At 42.0% G+C, this 13122-nt stretch overlaps 1 protein-coding gene across 5 annotated transcripts in view; it reads left to right on the top strand.

The window, feature by feature from the left end:
* ADGRL3 (adhesion G protein-coupled receptor L3) overlaps nucleotides 1-13122 on the top strand; it is a 688180-nt gene that overhangs the window by 533575 nt on the left and 141483 nt on the right. For all 5 annotated transcript variants that reach the window (XM_070741950.1, XM_070741951.1, XM_070741955.1 and 2 more), the window contains exon 19: nucleotides 11596-11662. In XM_070741950.1, coding sequence (XP_070598051.1) covers nucleotides 11596-11662 — 67 coding nt within the window. The remainder of the gene's footprint in view (nucleotides 1-11595; nucleotides 11663-13122) is intronic.

Raw genomic sequence — 13122 nt, 5'->3', positions numbered from 1 at the left:
CTTCACTGGCAATGCAATAGACAGTTGTCAAACACTCAAAAGTAACAAAGGTCAAACACCAAAAATCTCTACCACTGGATTCCAGTATGGGATCTCCCATATGCACCTAGTCAGCCTCAGTTACATTTAACAATTAATTCCCTAGCAAGCCTTGTCCAATAATACTTAATCAGAGTTTTAAAATGTTTTTGGTTAACCATAGAATCAATTGAGTTATTCTTAGCATATCTTTTTACTCAAATTAGATTTTTTCCTCTTAATGTTGCCATTTTTTGAGAATCTGAAGCACTGTCATCTGATGGCATATTTATTAAGTATGGTATAAATGAGTCAATTATATTCAGGAGTTTATCTGTCTTGGATATTTACATTTGCTTGTCCTCCAATTTACTTGCACTGACTTGCAGTGACCTCTCTATCTAATATCTAATAACATCCCTAATGAAATATTTTTAAACCTAAGAACTAATTTAAGGGGAAATGGCACATTCATATATATCATCAATTGTTTAAGACTGAACTAGTCAGAAAGGTTAAATTTATATTAGCAGGATATTGAAAATGGTTCCTTAATGAGTAGTTAGATATCAATGACTAAATGAAAATATGCTCAGTCCAATGGAACTATTTAATCAGGGAACTACTTAAAGCCTATCAACTTCTTGATGCTTGAAGGACTAGTAACCCATTAGTTAGAGGTTATATATCAATTAATCCTCTAAATTGTTCAAGAAAAATGATATCTAAATTTGATTAAGTTCATACTGCTAGCATAGATACAGTTGTAACAGACATGATCTCCCATTCCTTTCCATTTGATATGCATACTATTTAGCTCTACCATACTTCACTTTTAAACAGAAACCAAATCCTTTTTCTATTGCATAATATTTTGATTAAATACTATATTCAGACGATCTACAAAATGATTTTCAAGTAAATTATCTGAATTTAAACCCTATGTTTTATTAAATACCATGAAAACTGCCTCTAATAGATATTTAGTACGAATTGTATGTCATGTTTAAAAAGAATTACAGTATAAAAAAAATACAATGGAAGTGGAAATTTTTAAAAAATAAACAGGATTTCCTGAGATTTATTCTCTTTCAAATAGAAACCGCAAAGGCTTATTAATACTGGACACTAAATATATTAATGTTCATTTCATTTATGTAAAATATAGAAACTATGAGTTTGAAAATAATTCAGTAGTATTAGTCCCAAGATGATGGTCTATATGTGAAAGAAAATAAAATTTATCTCTAAGAAGATTGTCTTAGTATGAAATGCTGATCCAGCAAAGTATGATAATAAAGAATAGTGATAAAGATTGTTACAAATCTGCAGTTGTAATTTATTTATTTATTTATTTATTTATTATTTGGATTTGTATGCCGCCCCTCTCCGAAGACTCGGGCGGCTCACAACAAGTGAAAACAAATCATAAATATTCCAATTAATTAAAATATTTAAAGATTTAAAAAACCCCATATACTAACAGACACACACACAAGCATACCATGTATAAATTAAACGTGCCCAGGGGGAGATGTTTAATTTCCCCATGCCTGACGGCAAAGGTGGGTTTTGAGGAGTTTACGGAAGGCAGGAAGAGTAGGGGCAGTTCTGATCTCCGGGGGGAGTTGGTTCCAGAGAGCCGGTGCCGCCACAGAGAAGGCTCTTCCCCTGGGGCCCGCCAACCGACATTGTTTAGTTGACGGGACCCGAAGGAGGCCCACTCTGTGGGACCTAATCGGTTGCTGGGATTCGTGCGGCAGAAGGCGGTCTCGGAGATATTCTGGTCCGATGCCATGAAGGGCTTTAAAGGTCATAACCAACACTTTGAATTGTGACCGGAAACTGATCGGCAACCAATGCAGACTGCAGAGTGATGGTGAAACATGGGCATACCTGGGTAAGCCCATGACTGCTCTCGCAGCTGCATTCTGCACGATCTGAAGTTTCCGAACACTTTTCAAAGGTAGCCCCATGTAGAGAGCATTACAGTAGTCGAATCTCGAGGTGATGAGGGCATGAGTGACTGTGAGCAATGAGTCCCGGTCCAGATAGGGCCGCAACTGGTGCACCAGGCGAACCTGGGCAAACGCCCCCCTCGCCACAGCTGAGAGATGGTTTTCTAATGTGAGCTGTGGATCGAGGAGGACGCCCAAGTTGCGAACCCTCTCTGAGGGGGTCAGTAATTCCCCCCCCCCCGGGTAATGGACGGACAGATGGAATTGTCCTTGGGAGGCAAAACCCACAGCCACTCCGTCTTATCCGGGTTGAGCTTGAGTCTGTTGACACCCATCCAGGCCCCAACAGCCTCCAGGCACCGGCATATCACTTCCACCGCTTCGTTGACTGGGCATGGGGTGGAGATGTAAAGCTGGGTATCATCGGCATATTGATGATACCTCACCCCATGTCCTTGGATGATCTCACCCAGCGGTTTCATGTAGATGTTAAATAGCAAGGGGGAGAGGACCGACCCCTGAGGCACCCCACAAGGGAGAGACCTCGGAGCTGACCTCTGACCCCCCACTAACACCGACTGCGACCGGCCAGAGAGGTAGGAGGAGAACCACTGAAGCACAGTGCCTCCCACCCCCACCCCCTCCAACCGGTGCAGAAGGATACCATGGTCGATGGTATCGAAAGCCGCTGAGAGATCGAGGAGCACCAAGGACAGAGGATAAACCCCTGTCCTGGGCCCGCCAGAGATCATCCATCAACGCGACCAAAGCGGTTTCCATGCTGTAACCGGGCCTGAAACCCGACTGCTGGGGACCTAGATAATCGGCTTCTTCCAAGGACCGCTGGAGCTGGAGTGCCACCACCTTCTCGACAACCTTCCCCATAAAGGGAAGGTTGGAGACTGGACGATAGTTGTTAAGTACGGCTGGGTCCAGGGAAGGCTTCTTGAGGAGGGGGCGCACGAGCGCTTCTTTATAGAGTGATGGAAAAACTCCCCTCCCCAAGGAAGCGTTGGTAATCTCCTGGGCCCAGCTCCGTGTTACCTCCCTGCTGGCCGAGACCAACCAGGAGGGACACGGATCCAGTAGACAGGTGGCGGAACTCACAGCTCCAATGGCCTTGTCCACTTCATCAGGTGTCACCAGATCAAACTCTTCCCAGACAGGTGGACAAGTACATGCCCCAGTCACCTCGACTGACTCATTGTCAGTCGACTCTGTTTTACAATTGGAGTCGAGGTCGGCCTGGATCTGAGCGACTTTATCAGCGAAAAACGTGTTAAACTCCTCGGCGCTACTCTGCAAGGGCTCCCCAACTCCCCCCTGGTTAAGAAGGGAGCGGGTCACCCTAAACAGAGCGGCCGGGCGGGATTCCGCTGATGCAATCAAGGCGGCATGGTACGCGCATCTTGCCGCCTTGAGTGCCACTTTGTAAGTCTTAATAAAAGCTCTTACAAGTGTTCGATCAGATTCAGACCTACTCTTCCTCCATCGCTTCTCTAGACGTCTCTTTTGGCGTTTCAACTGCCGGAGCTCCTCGTTGAACCATGGGGCTCTACGGGGTCTAGCACCACGGAGAGGTCGCAAAGGCGCAATCCGGTTGAGAGCCTCCGCAGCAGCCGTATTCCAGGCCTCCGCAAGAGACTCCGCCAAACTGTGAATGAGTGCCTCTGGAATAACCCCAAGCGCCGTCTGAAAGCCCTCTGGGTCCATCAGGCATCTGGGGCGGAACATCTTCATTGGTTCCGCCTTCCTGCAGGGGAGGATTGGAGCCAGGAAGTCAAGCCGTAGTAGAAAATGGCCTGACCATGACAAAGGCAATGCTTCTAAGCCCCTTAGTCTCAGACCATTTCTCAATTGCTCGGAAAGGAATACCATGTCAGGTGCGTGCCCTCCCTCGTGAGTCGGACCCTGTACTACTTGAGTCAGGTCCATGGCTGTCATGGTGGCCATGAACTCCTGTGCCAACCCAGAGGTTTCGCCGAGTGACGGCAGGTTGAAGTCCCCCAGGACAATGAGTCCGGGGAACTCCACCGCCAACCCGGCTACCTCCTTGAGTAGCACAGGCAGGGCTTTTGACACGCAGCTGGGAGGCAGGTACGTGAGAAATAAGCCCACCTGGACCGCTAAGTCCAACTTCAACAAGAGAGACTTGCAACCCGCAATTTCCGGAGCAATGAGTCTACGCAGGCAAAGGCTCTCCCTGGCTGTAATAGCCACTCCTCCCCCCCTTCCCTGGGGTCGAGGTTGATGCCATATCTGAAACCCGGCTGGGCAAATTTCAGAGAGAGGAACACCTCCCTCCGGGCCCAGCCAGGTTTCAGTAATACACGCCAGGTCGGCCTCCTCATCCAGGATCAGATCCCGGATGAGGAGAGCTTTATTTACCACCGACCTGGCGTTAAGCAGCAGCAACCTGAGTCCAGGGCCAGAGTTACACTCATCACCAGTACCCAAGATTGGGCTCACAGAGCCAGAACAAGGGACCGTTATTAAGCAACGGTCCCTCCTTCCCCTGGAACGGCTAGCTCTGTGGCCCCCGCCATATCTGCCTCTCCCCAGCAACACAGGGATATTCCGACCCTCTGCCACCCCAGAGATCTGTGCCCCTTCCTCTCCTGTCTCCCGAGCGTCAGGTGGGCCAAATCTATCATTCACACTACTATCAATCAACTCATCCATACCATAAACCCCCCCCCAACCCAATTATACCAATCATTCCACTCATACCCACAAGTATACTTATCCCAGTCATCCATTACTTAGCACCCCAATTATATTAAAAAACAATTAAATTAGTAACAGTATAAAATAGCAATTGATAAAAATTTAAAACACTAAAACATTAAAATTATACTTATATAAATATAGGATAAAAATTATAAATTAGTAAAAATTGATTTTCTTTTGATGGTATAAAATCAGATCTTAAAACACTTTATAATCATCAGTAATCAATCAGTCAGTCCAGTTGTGGTGTTCCTTGGTCTCCATGGTCTAAGGTCTTAATCTAGTTCAAAGAGTCTTGATGTTAAACCTCCTCTCTTTCTAGTTGTCTTTTAAAATCAGACCACAAGGGGGTATAGTTCTTCAATCCATCCACAATCCACATAGTTCTTCAATCCATCCACAATCCACAAGGGAGCATAGTTCCTCAGCGATGATACACACAAATACACACAAATCAAGAATCAAGGTTAAGAGGGGAAGGGGGGGGGAAAGTTGGAGAAATAATCCTCAGTTCTTAGTTTTTTAATCTCCCCCTGGCCCCCAGCAGCTCTCACCCACTGGTGCCATACGGGGGAGGGGGCTAAATTATTGCCCCTAGATGTCTTCATTCATCCATTGGCATTGAAGCTGGCCACCGCCACTGGGCTCCATTCCTTCCCCCCCCCCAAAAAAAGCTGTCTCTCTCCCCCACGTTGTCTCTGTCGTTCCCCGACACTGCCTTCTCGACACCGGACCTCTCACCTCCGGAGTCGGGCTGGAGATCTATCCCGGTGGGGACTCGACTCCTCTCACTCCCCTCGGTTCCTCTCATCGCCTCCCTGCCGGCGCTACGACCCTCCGTCCTCCATCCGGTCCGGTCCCGCCGCCCTTTCTCCGCATTTCTGCGCACCAGCAAGATGTTTCTCCGGTGCCATGCTCTCCCTCGGCTCTCCCTCGGCATCTCCACAGCTGTGGCTCGGCGTTCCTCCGTCCTCTCCTTTCTCCAGAAGGCAGCATCTCCCAAAAGGCTGCTTCCTCTGCGAGGCTCCTTGCCGCGGTCTCACTCGGCGTCCCCCCCAACAGGCGGGGACATTCCCAGCCCTCAAGCTCACAACAACAGGGGGACAAAGTGGCCCGTGGACTCTGACCCATCGTCGACCGCCTCAGACCTGGACTGACCCATTTTCCTGATGATTTTCCGTTGTTTCAGAGGAGCAGCGGACCCACCATGCTCCTCACTGCTCGCACCGGAACCGGATATGGTGCCCAGATATATGTAAAGTGAAATATTGTGTTTATATAAAAACAAATACTGAATGGATTGAAGGCAAATTATGGGATTCAGGCAAGAAGAGAGAAGATAAGGAAGCTAAGGCCTGCTCTATCAGGTTTATCCAGATTGTCTCTGCTGCTCTACCCAAAACCATTTTTGAAAAATTATTATGATGGACTGAATTTATTAAACCCATTTTTCTATTCTTATGAAGCATTAACTATCGGCCATTTTTTTAAAAAAAAAAGTGGATTCATTTTGCTTATTCAGCTACTTCTGGTAAAAATCTAAAAACTCAGAAACATTGCGGCTGTAACTAGTGACTAATTTCAACAGGAAGAAGTCATATAGGGAAAAAACCCTTAGGAACAAAAATTAAAGTGAGGCATAATAAAAGTAAATAGTGGAAATTATCAGCTGTAGAAATTCAAGATGAAAGTGTTTGTCTCTTGCTCCAAGATCAACATCGGAAAGAAAGATGTAGTGCATGCAGAGGTATGTGCATGTATTGCACAACTCATGAGATGAAGGCGCCAAGCTAGTAAATGCACCAACAAATGTATTCTTTGCAGGAACTAGCAGTACAGAGAAATAAGAGGAAAATTAATGCTGGAGAAGTTATCAAGCATACAACCATTTTCTAAAGTAAAACTGCTTGATCTGGAGGACTAAGCACTCCAGAAAGATATTCAGAATGCCCAAAGAAAGCACAAAGACAAGCCCAAAATCAGAGAAGGAATGATGAAATACTGCAGAATTATTTGGTGCACTGATTTGACAGCAAAAAGCAGAAGACCAGATATCAATCACTATATCAATGTAGAAGGAGGGGTATGGATTTCTTTCTTTGGATATCATGCCATTCAAAAACAGATACAGAATATTCATTTGGTATGTGCCTTATGTAGATGAAATGTCTAATCAATAGCAGCTATCATGACATTTCCACAGAAACAAAAAGACCATTTAACACAGAAACATTTCTGATTAATGGATCTGCAAGTGAATGCAGAAATAAGTTATCCATCTTGGGCAGAAATGCCTTTGAATTGCATCATACAAAGGGCAAATTGATTCATCCTTCATCAAACATGAGCAGTGAAAGAGAACCAAGATGCAAATTCCACAGAGACTTCTATCAGAGCACAGAAGACACTAACACCATCTGGGAACAAGTATTTTAGCATCTTAATTGATTATTGTGCCATTAAATAAATATCTTACAAAGTATAAAGATGCAGTACATAAATGTAGGTGTTGGGCATACACAAATTGAACATGAAATTGTTTCTGAATAGTGACCCCAAGGAAATTACTCAAATTGGAGGGCAGTTGTGCAAATTTCATAAACTCAGCTGTGGTCTTCAAAAAGATTTTGGGGAGGGCAGAATGAGTCCTGATTAATATGCTTCCTCCCACCTTTGATTTGGGAAGAAAGTGTTTCATTTGTAAAAAGTGCTACCTCCATAACCTACATTTATCATGCAGCCTTCTTTGTTGTTCCATCATTGTTCTGAACCTGTGGAAGATACATGTATGCTTGTCACTGAGCATACTTCACCTACTCCAACCATCAATAGAACAATTTCCTTTTTTTAAAAAACCTCCAGGTTTACATTAGTTTTTAATTTGTATATTGCCACAGGAATATCAATCAAATAGTGTCCTAGAAGTTCGAAACTAAGAGTTCAGTATCTTCCAAAGAATCCTGCATGGGAAGTCTTGAGTCACAATGCCAAGGAAAACATTACTTTGGAAAGAGAATACCTTAGACCAATGATAGCAAACCTCAGAAATAGCTGACTGACATGAAATGGTCTCAGCAAATGATTAGTGGAGTATGGTGTAATTCTCACAGAAGGATGTTAGGTATCGCAAAACTAGATCTGAAGTCTGATTCTAAACAGGTACATTTTAAATAACTTTCCTGAAGAATGCAAGCTATGGTATCATGCAGTTTTCTGGCAGAAGATTTCAGTGAGTAACTATAACCACAGAAAAAAATACACAAACTGCTTGTTTTCATAGGGGAAGAACTCAGCATCTCTGCCCAGAATTGCTTCAAAAAGAAAAAGATGGGGACGGTGACTTTGTGGGTTGGATGAAATCGCACTCTCTAAGTTGGCATTGATGTATCTCCTCAACTCTCCCAATTTTTCAGGGTCATGGAATACATTTTGGGTTTGGGGAGCATGGCTCCCAGCTCAAATTCTATTGCATAGTCTGTAGACCAGTGAGTGGGGAATTCATTGCAGTCTTCCTCACTAAACACCCCCTCTAGGTCTCCATATTTAGTCAGGATCGCCTGGGAACATAGTCTCACTTGCAGGAAAAGCCATCTGGGGACAGTTTGCATCCAGGGCGTTAACGGTTGCTCTGATATTTTGATAGAGGTGTGGGCCTGATTTGCAGGGTTAGCTCCCATATTATACTGGGGGTCCACTTCTCTAAGCCAACCCCAAGATAATTGCTTCTGACAGTTTGGGGACAACTATAAACCAGACAAGTTCTTGGTGGTGTTCCATTTGCAAGTCCACAAACTCGGTAAGGAGAGCAGCAGGGGCCACCCCAATTAGCGATCCATCCACCTGCTGGAATTGGATGGGATTTGCTAGGGGCCTGGTACAGATCCCCAGCTTCTCAACCCCTGCGTTACTGATTAGGCAACTTGAACAGCCTATGTCTATCGTAGCATTTACATCTCCCTCCTTCCCTATCGCTGGCTGTGCAATTTTTGCTTGTATGAGGAAGGGGCGAACTGCTTCACTCACCATCAGGTCATCTTCACCACTGCCTCCCTCATTCCATCTTGGAGCTGATTCCTTCGCTGGCGATGTCTTGGTGTTGTCAGAGGGGGGAAGGGATTCTCCCGCTCTTAGGTCCTAGTGCCCCAGCTCTGCTGGCCTCGAAGGCTCCTTCTGGGCCCCGGAGGTGGCCTGGCCCTCTGTAATCAAATCCAATTTGAGACCACAAACCAAACCACCACCTCCCCTAGTAATAATACAAGGGGTGACAAAAATTTGGACTCCAGAATATTTAGGAGTCAATTACAATACTTGATCCATTGGAAGGGGCACCCTTTTTCCAAATTTACATGGGTAAAAAGTTGGAAAGTGAAAGCTGATAGATTAGTCAAGCAATTCCATGATAAGCAAAAAAGTCCTCCCGCGGGGGGAGGGGTGGTTAAGAATGTTGAATAATCCCTTATGATATATTTACTCTCTCCTTTTCAAGATGCTTTTTGTTGAGGGGAGGCGGCCTGTGAGGCCAAAGCCATCGTTGACTTGGAAACTTTGGCCTTCCACTCTTACGGTGTAGAATGTGTTCCTGTTTTGGGAATTTGGGAGGGGCTGTTACATGAGGGCTGTAGAGATGTAGCCATAAGAAATTCCTTTTAGATTGTCAAGATCATCCTTTGTTCGAACCCTCCTGGAAGCTGATGGAGTAACAGACACATTGGCAGAAGAAGACTGGTCAACACGATGAATTTGTGGATGTGGAAACAAGGGAATGAACTTTAAACTGGGTGGAGAAACCAGTGTAGCTTTAGATTCCCTCAGATGTACCAACATGGCTCTGCTAATAAATTGCCACTTTGAGGACTACTTTGTCTCAGACTCTGATTTAATTTCTCATGCTATTTGGAAGCCTGACATGGAAGTAAACAGTAGTAAAGTAATCATTTTGCAACCAATATGGATAATTACATACAAACTTTTGCACCTGCAACCATACACTTTGGAGCAACTACACAAGAGAACTTTACCTAAATGAGATGGCAGCAACCTACAAACTTTATATCATGTGGGGGTGGGGGTGGCCGGTATGTATGCAATACTTCAGTTTTACCAGAACAAATTGCAACATACAACTGAAGCAGGATAAATATTGTTCATACTTTGAAAAAAAAAGAGTAGAAAAGATGGTATCAAAAAAAAGTCCAAAGAACTATAGACTGGCTAGTCTTCTATTATTATCTGGAATGATTTTAGAGCAGATCATAAAATTGTTCAGACTGTGATACTATTCAGTAATAACCAGGAATCAGCATTTGCCTTATCTTTTTTTTTAATTGGGTAATTTTCTTAGCAGATTTTGGAAATGCTGTAAACTTTCATGATTTCACCAAAGCATTTAAGAAAGTACTTCCAGATAATCTCATTAAAAGTTAATTAAGTATATGCCATAAATCAAGGGGATACATGACTGATTCAAAATGTTACTAAAAGAGTACTCATGAACAGCTCATTAAAAAAACCTATTATCAACAGAAATATTTTTTGAAAATGACAGAAAATGATAAAAAAATTATCAGAAAATAAATTTATTTTATTTTGAATTGGTCAGACTCCAGATGAATTATTGTGTACAGCTCTAGATATTACATTAAAAAGGACTCAAACTAACTGGAACAGGTGCAGAAAAGGGCAATAGGAATAATTTTAGGCTAAAAAATAAGCCCTATGAAAACAGATTGAAGGACACTTGGAATGTTTAGCCTTGAAATGAGAAGACTGAGAAGATTGTATGATTCTTAAAATTTGTTTAAAACAATCACTGGAGAAAGCAACTATGTTTGGAATAGTTAGCAGCAAAAGGAAGCCAAGCTGTCAAAGAACAAGATGGCTGGACATCATCAAAGCTGACACCAGCCAGAGCATAGAAAAATTCAAAGAAGTAATGCAAGATTGGAAGATGTGAAGAGACCTGGCTCCTAGGATCACTGAATAATAATAATAATAATAATAATAATAATAATAATAATAATAATAATAATAATAATAATATGACTGAATGGACCCATTCTTTATCATCCCAGGATGCAAGAATGATGACTTAAATTATAGGAAGACAAATTCTAAGTTAGAAAAAGAAAACTTCCTAATAGTAATAGTAGTTTGGCAGCCAGAGTGGACTCCCTATTCCAATGGAGATGGTCAAATGGAGGCCATATACAAGGGAGCCATCTATTTGGGCTGCATAATTTGGATTTCTGCATTGACCAGAGTCTGGACATAATGACTTAATGGTACCTTCTAGTTCTGGTATTTTATCTGTCTTCTAGCTAGTGATATCTATTTTGTCGCTACACAAACTAGAAATGGAAATTTAATTTCCAATATCATTAAATGCTAGGGATATTAAACATAGACAAAATTAAGTGATGAATAATTTAGATTAGGAATCTCCTGGCTTAATCATAAGGTTGATTTCTAGAAATATTCATGAGGAAGGGAGAAATCTGTATCTGGTTAAGTTTCAGACCTGCTAATTTATTTTTCTCTTCACTTAATTTTTAAAGATTTTCTTAAGCAAAAAAGTCACCTACTGTGAAGCTGATAGGCTGCAAAGAATGGCTGTAGCTAGATTTTATGGTTGTTTTCACAATTATTTTTAATTGTGAACATCTTCAAGTAAAATCTGTGCTATTTCCTTGTTTCATCCAGAAGTAAATACCTGACTTTCTCAATAACATTACCAAAGACAAAACATATGAACCAATTTCACTGAAGAAGCAGTGTAGCATTTCATGCCTCTTAATGGAATGTTATACAACTCTCATTTCTCTCAATTCACTTATTTCTGATATTTCATGTGCTATTGCTGAATGCCATTTTTCTTCCATTATCATTACAGATGTTGGCTTCGACTTGATACCTATTTCATTTGGAGTTTTATAGGACCTGCAACTTTGATCATTATGGTAAGAATTCCTAATTAGCTATGCTGTTTTCTGGAAATGCATCTTTAGGATCTTGTATGTCTTGCATCAATTGTAACTTAATTATGGAAGGATGATGCCATAAACCTGTCAGTGGTGTTTTCCACCATGGATGAACATTATTAAAAAGTTTTGCTTTAAATCCCTGAAGATATTTTCACTGAATAGGAAGAAGCAGACTTGGCCATACAACCATAGCTCAAAGAGAGCAGAGAAGTGAGCCTTTGCAGGAGTTTATCTGATGTACCAGTTAGACTCTTTGTTGGATTGGGAGGTTCGTCAAACAGTCATTCATGCCCTGGGTCACTTCACAATTGGATTACTATAAGCATGGGGTTACCTTGGAGGCCACTCAAAGCTACAGCTGGTACAGAATATGGACTTACAAACACTGATAGTGATACTGATAGTGGTACTACTAGTCACATGACTTCACTGCTTGGGAGCTGTACTGGTTACCAATTGGCTTATGGGTGCAATTCAAGATGCTGATTATGACTTTTAAAGCTCTTCAGGACTTTGGATCTATATCTCCGAGGGACCAGTTATTTCCAATTGTGTGATCCTCTGTTCCATTTGATACAATCAAGGAGGATGGATGTGCTCCGGCATAATTAATTAAGCAATTTCATTTTATGAGATACAGAATATCTCTTCTCAGTTGCACCATCTGCCTACTTGCTGAACACTACCACTAACCCTAGATGTCCATATGACTCCTACCTTTAGGCTCTTCAGTTCAAAACTTAGTTGCTTTTCCAGGCCTTCACTCAAAATGGCCCCTTTACTTAAGTTTAGTTTTTATAGCTGGTTGTATTTTTCTTCCAGTCAGCTGCAAGTTCTTGTTCTACTGTATGTATTGGGTTTTTTTTGTTTTTTTCTGTATAAGAGTTAAGAAGTTGAGTAGCCTCAAAACTGCATAATACATGAGTAAGTGTACATATTTCCTTAAAAGACTATTTCTCTGTAAAGCTTTCCAAGAATATTCATTCTTATATTTTTCAGTTAAAATTAAAATCAGAGGAGACATTTTGAGAACTCACACTAATTTGTGTGAAAATAAATCTAATTGCTGTACCTGTAATCTTTTACAGGTGTTTTCCTTGTAAGAAAATGATTCAGTGCAAATTAATATTTTTCCACAAGTGTTTTTTTTTTACCCCACGTCATTCACTTTTTCTGTTTCCTAGACAAGATAATGCAAAGACAGACTGATAGATAGACTGACTGATTGGCTGTTGGGGCTAGTTTATAGAGCAATCAAATTCTACAATGCATCATTCTAACCAGCATGTCATAATATTTGTGAGTTTTGAAGGTAGAACAAAAACCTGAAATAGAAGAGAATTTTAGATTTTAAATGGCAAGTCACATTCCAGATATAATTTATGTAGCCATGTACAAGCAAATCAGCAAGATCTCTATTTTTACAGCTTTAACTT

The sequence above is a fragment of the Erythrolamprus reginae genome, chromosome 2, assembly GCF_031021105.1.
Source record: "Erythrolamprus reginae isolate rEryReg1 chromosome 2, rEryReg1.hap1, whole genome shotgun sequence".
Lineage (NCBI taxonomy): Eukaryota > Metazoa > Chordata > Lepidosauria > Squamata > Dipsadidae > Erythrolamprus > Erythrolamprus reginae.
This window is presented reverse-complemented; position numbering and strand designations above follow the sequence as displayed.